Source organism: Equus quagga, chromosome 13, assembly GCF_021613505.1.
Source record: "Equus quagga isolate Etosha38 chromosome 13, UCLA_HA_Equagga_1.0, whole genome shotgun sequence".
NCBI lineage: Eukaryota > Metazoa > Chordata > Mammalia > Perissodactyla > Equidae > Equus > Equus quagga.
This window is the reverse complement of record NC_060279.1, coordinates 61,719,781-61,723,592: the sequence shown is the minus strand read 5'-3', so window position 1 is coordinate 61,723,592 and position 3,812 is coordinate 61,719,781. Positions and strand designations below refer to the sequence as shown.

The 3,812-nt window shown below is 61.3% G+C and overlaps 1 protein-coding gene across 1 annotated transcript in view; it reads right to left on the bottom strand.

The window, feature by feature from the left end:
• Window positions 1-3,321, bottom strand: part of PLEKHG4 (pleckstrin homology and RhoGEF domain containing G4) — a 9,672-nt gene extending 6,351 nt beyond the window's left edge. Inside the window, exons 1-11 of the mRNA XM_046682935.1 lie at window positions 3,184-3,321; window positions 2,358-3,077; window positions 2,096-2,191; window positions 1,898-2,021; window positions 1,716-1,809; window positions 1,561-1,635; window positions 1,364-1,480; window positions 1,106-1,204; window positions 864-1,012; window positions 564-702; window positions 353-469 (exon numbers count right to left, since the gene is read on the bottom strand). Coding sequence (XP_046538891.1) covers window positions 353-469; window positions 564-702; window positions 864-1,012; window positions 1,106-1,204; window positions 1,364-1,480; window positions 1,561-1,635; window positions 1,716-1,809; window positions 1,898-2,021; window positions 2,096-2,191; window positions 2,358-2,868 — 1,521 coding nt within the window. The 5' untranslated portion in view covers window positions 2,869-3,077; window positions 3,184-3,321. The remainder of the gene's footprint in view (window positions 1-352; window positions 470-563; window positions 703-863; window positions 1,013-1,105; window positions 1,205-1,363; window positions 1,481-1,560; window positions 1,636-1,715; window positions 1,810-1,897; window positions 2,022-2,095; window positions 2,192-2,357; window positions 3,078-3,183) is intronic.
• Window positions 3,322-3,812: the final 491 nt, after the last annotated feature.

The window sequence follows — 3,812 nt, the reverse complement described above, 5'->3', positions numbered from 1 at the left end:
AAAAAAAAAAAAAAAAAAAAAGAGGAGGATTGGCAGATGTTAGCTCAGGGCTGAGCTTCCTCAAAAGAAAAAAAAAAAAGTCACTATCTCAAGAAAGCTTGCCCAACATCCCTCTGGGACAGGTCTTTAATAGACACCCCGGTAGAAACACCTATATTGCTTTTCTTCAGAGTTTTTGCCTTAGTTTACAAACACACATATATTACTTTGAATCTTTGACTACAACTGTTCTTTTCTGCTGGACTGTAAATTCCAAGAGAGCAAAAGATAGATTTGCCTTCACTCACCCTGCATTTCTAGTCCCTGGCAAAGTGCCCCAATGCCTACGGAATAAAGAAGTGACCAAACCCACCTGAGCAACCCGGTCCAGCTCCCGAAAAGGGCCTTGAGCCTGGAGCAGCATGTCCAGTGAGGGCTCCCTTGGCTTCTCAAGTGCTGGCCAGCCCACCTGCTGTAGCCACACTTCAATCTGGAGGGACACAAGCAGGGAAAGGAGAGCTGCTGTGGAGAAGGGGTCATGCTTGAGATTAGGGGTGGGGCCCATCTGGGCAGACAGTTCCCACCTGGTGCAACCCTCCCTCCTGAGCCTCCAGCGTCTGGACCAACTCCAGTGCCTGTACTCGGCGGTTACTCTGCAGGGTCAGTTGGTGCAGCAGTCCATCCACGCGGCCATACAGCTCATCAACCTTGTCCACCGCTGGCCTAGTGCAGGGTACATGGTCTTAGGGCCCCTGCCAGTTGCCTTTCTCCACTCCACCCTGTCCTGGGACCACAATCCTGGCTGGTTCTGAGCCAGCCAGCTGAGCTCTTAGCATGGGAAATAGCAGGCTAGGACAAGATCTGGGAGCTGGACTTGCAACTACCTGTAGTCTGGGCTCAGGGTCACCTCTGGGACCTCCTGCTTCAGCCACGCCAGCTCAAATCCCCCCTGGCACTGTAGCCATGCCAGCTGTGGCGAGTCTAGCACATGCTGCATCAGGACTCGTGCCTGCTGTAGCAGCCGACCGACTTCCTGTGATCAAGGGCAACAGGCAGTGGAGGTGGGCATAGGAGAAAAGGAGTGAGACAGGAAGCATTTGGGGAGGTGTTGGAAGAGGACACTCACCCCAGACTCCATGGGCTGAGGCACAGCCTTCATGCTCTCAATGGCCTCCTGGAGCAGGGCACAAACCACTTGGCAGCTCTGCAGTAGGGCTTCCAGACGCTGCAAGTAGGGTCAGGCATGACCAGAGCAGTGCACAGTGTTGGTCCCAGGTATCCTGGATTCCAAGCCACTGCAGCCAGCTTTGCACTGCCAAGCCAGCCCAGGAGAGGCTCCTCTGCTGGCCAGGTACCCACCCTACGCCCCACCTAGTGCACTGACCATCCGGAAGTCCAGCCAGGCCTGGTGGCAGTAAGGCAGGCCTCCTCCCAGTGAAGTGGGCAGTCCCGTGGTAGAGATGTGGGTCAGCAGGCTCTGATGAGAAGGCAGCTGCTCTAGCTGCAGGAAAAGAAGATGTCATGACCCAGGCCTGGTGGGGACATGCCCCACTTCCACCCCTGGCCAATATGGCTCAGTACCTGCAGTCCTGAAGGCACTTCCTCAGGCATCTTTCCCACTAGGAGCACCTGGTGCACGGACCCTGGGGCTGCTTCCTGCAAGAAATCTGAGCTCAGCCCTGTCCCCAACCCCACACAAAAGGAATGGGGGAAGGGGTTTACAACCCTATACTCACTTGCAGTTGGTTGAGCCCCCAGAAGAGGGAAGAGCTCGGGGGACAAATTTGGGCATCCACTAGCACAGTCAGTCCCAGGGCCTGTACTTCGGGCCTAAAGGGGCAGGCTTTGGTTCAGTATCTAATTCCCAGGCCCTGCCATCTCCTGGCTCACACCTGTCCCCCAACCTCCTGCCCCCAACCTGGGGATGCTTCGCAGGTAGAGCAGGAGGCGGACGAGTTCATGGCTGCTGCACCTGGGGTGAAGCCAGGCTGGGCTATGGGCACACAGAACCAGCACTGCCCGACCTTCTACATCCCGAGTCCCTGTGGGGAGAGGGCCGTGAACAACCCCCCAGTCAAGTCACCCCGCCTCCACCACCTCTAGTCTCTCCTGCTACCTGGCAGGGCAGCCATGCCACTGGCCAGCAGCTCCCAGGCGAGGTCTTGGGCCAGAAGGTAGTCAGTGGGCTTAGAGAGGCCGGATCCACTGGGGTCTTGGGAAGGGAAATGGCTTGGGTCTGCATTGGGCCACCTATGCAGAGACCCCTCCTCGGACCTTGACTTCAGCCTGAGCAGGGTCAGAGCCCTCCCCAAGTCTTGGCACCCACCTCCAGGCACCCCCCACTCCCTTCCAAGACTTCCCAGTCCAGTCTCCCTTACCTGGCTCCAGCAGCTCTGATGATGTCTCAGATAGAGAGTCCCCAAGGTCCACAGGGTCGCCTTCCAAACCCCTTGGGCCTAAGCCAACTGGCATTACTCTGCCTGTAACTGGGTCCCCTGCCAACCCTCCCCCTTGGCTGGCACTCTTGCCCTGTGCCAGGCTGAGTTGGGAGGACATCGGGCATAGAAGGGTCTCCACTCCAGAGGAGGCTGGTTCCTCTGACTTGACTGAGGAACCTCCTAACGTGCTCTTCTGGCCATCCCCCGACCCACTGGCAGCCATCTGTCCTGGGGGTGACTGGAGTTCCCCAGGCAGGGGGCTACCCTGTAGCCCTTCACCCTGGGCTGCCCCTGCTGGTGGTCTTGGAGGATTGGGGTCCTTAACCTGCATCTGGGGAGCAGGTTCCTCTTCATCCCAGGCATCCCTGAAACTGCATACAGCAAACCTCCAATCGGTAGCATGACCTTGGGAGTCTGGGGACTCACCCCCATCCTCGGAGGATCCTTCCATCACCCTCTCCTTAAGGTTGGGCCGGCTGAGGGCAAGTGGGAGAGGGGCGGGGGCCTCAGTGTGAACTGAGGCCTCAGCTCTTCCAGAAAATGGGCTGAAGACGGTCGGGTAGGACTCGGCGGGCAATGCAGGCAGGACACACTAAGCTATAGGAGGTGCCAGTCTTGGTGCCCGGGCACAGGAGGCGCAGATGCTGCCGCAGTTCAGGCCTGAGCAGAGAGGAGAACAGCAAGGGTCTCTCTTCTGCCTAGGCCGCCCCGACCCGCGCTCCTATGGGCCTCTGCCGGGTGGGCCCCACGCCAGGACCACACTCACCGCCACGCTTTGCGGGCCTACGCTGGTGGGAGGCTCACGGTGGGGACATGCCGCTGCCTCATGCTCGCGCTCAGGCCTACCCAGCCGGGCCTCGGGTTGGCCCCGAGGACTCGCGCACCCCGCTTCACCCGCCCGCCCCACTAACGTCCCCAGGGCGCGCTGCGGCGATCCGCGAGGCCGGCGACACCACGCACGCGGAGCCCTCGAACGCAGCGCACCGCCGCCCCGACGGCGGACACAGAGCGCCGCTCGGCGTCCAAGGGCGCCGCCTCCTGGCCGCGTGGGAGGGAAGGCAGGGCGGCAGAGGACGCGGCGCTGTGCCGCCCCCTGGGGGCCGGAGGACGGAGCCACAGCCCACCCGGCCAGCCCCGACGGCAGCCGCCCTGCGCCTAGAGGCGCGGGTCCTCGCAGCGCCCCCTGTCCGCCGCCGCCTCCTCCCCGCGGGTCGGAACGGCTCGACTCCACCCACTTCCCCCCCGACACCCCGCGGGCCCCGCTGACTTTGACTCGGCTCCTCAGTCCGCCGGTAGGGGCAGCAACCAACGGCCGGTCCGCCGTGCCCACTCCCCCGGCCTGCCGAAGGGCGCCAGAAGCGATGGCCCGCTAGGGAAGGCGCTGTGGGTGCGCGA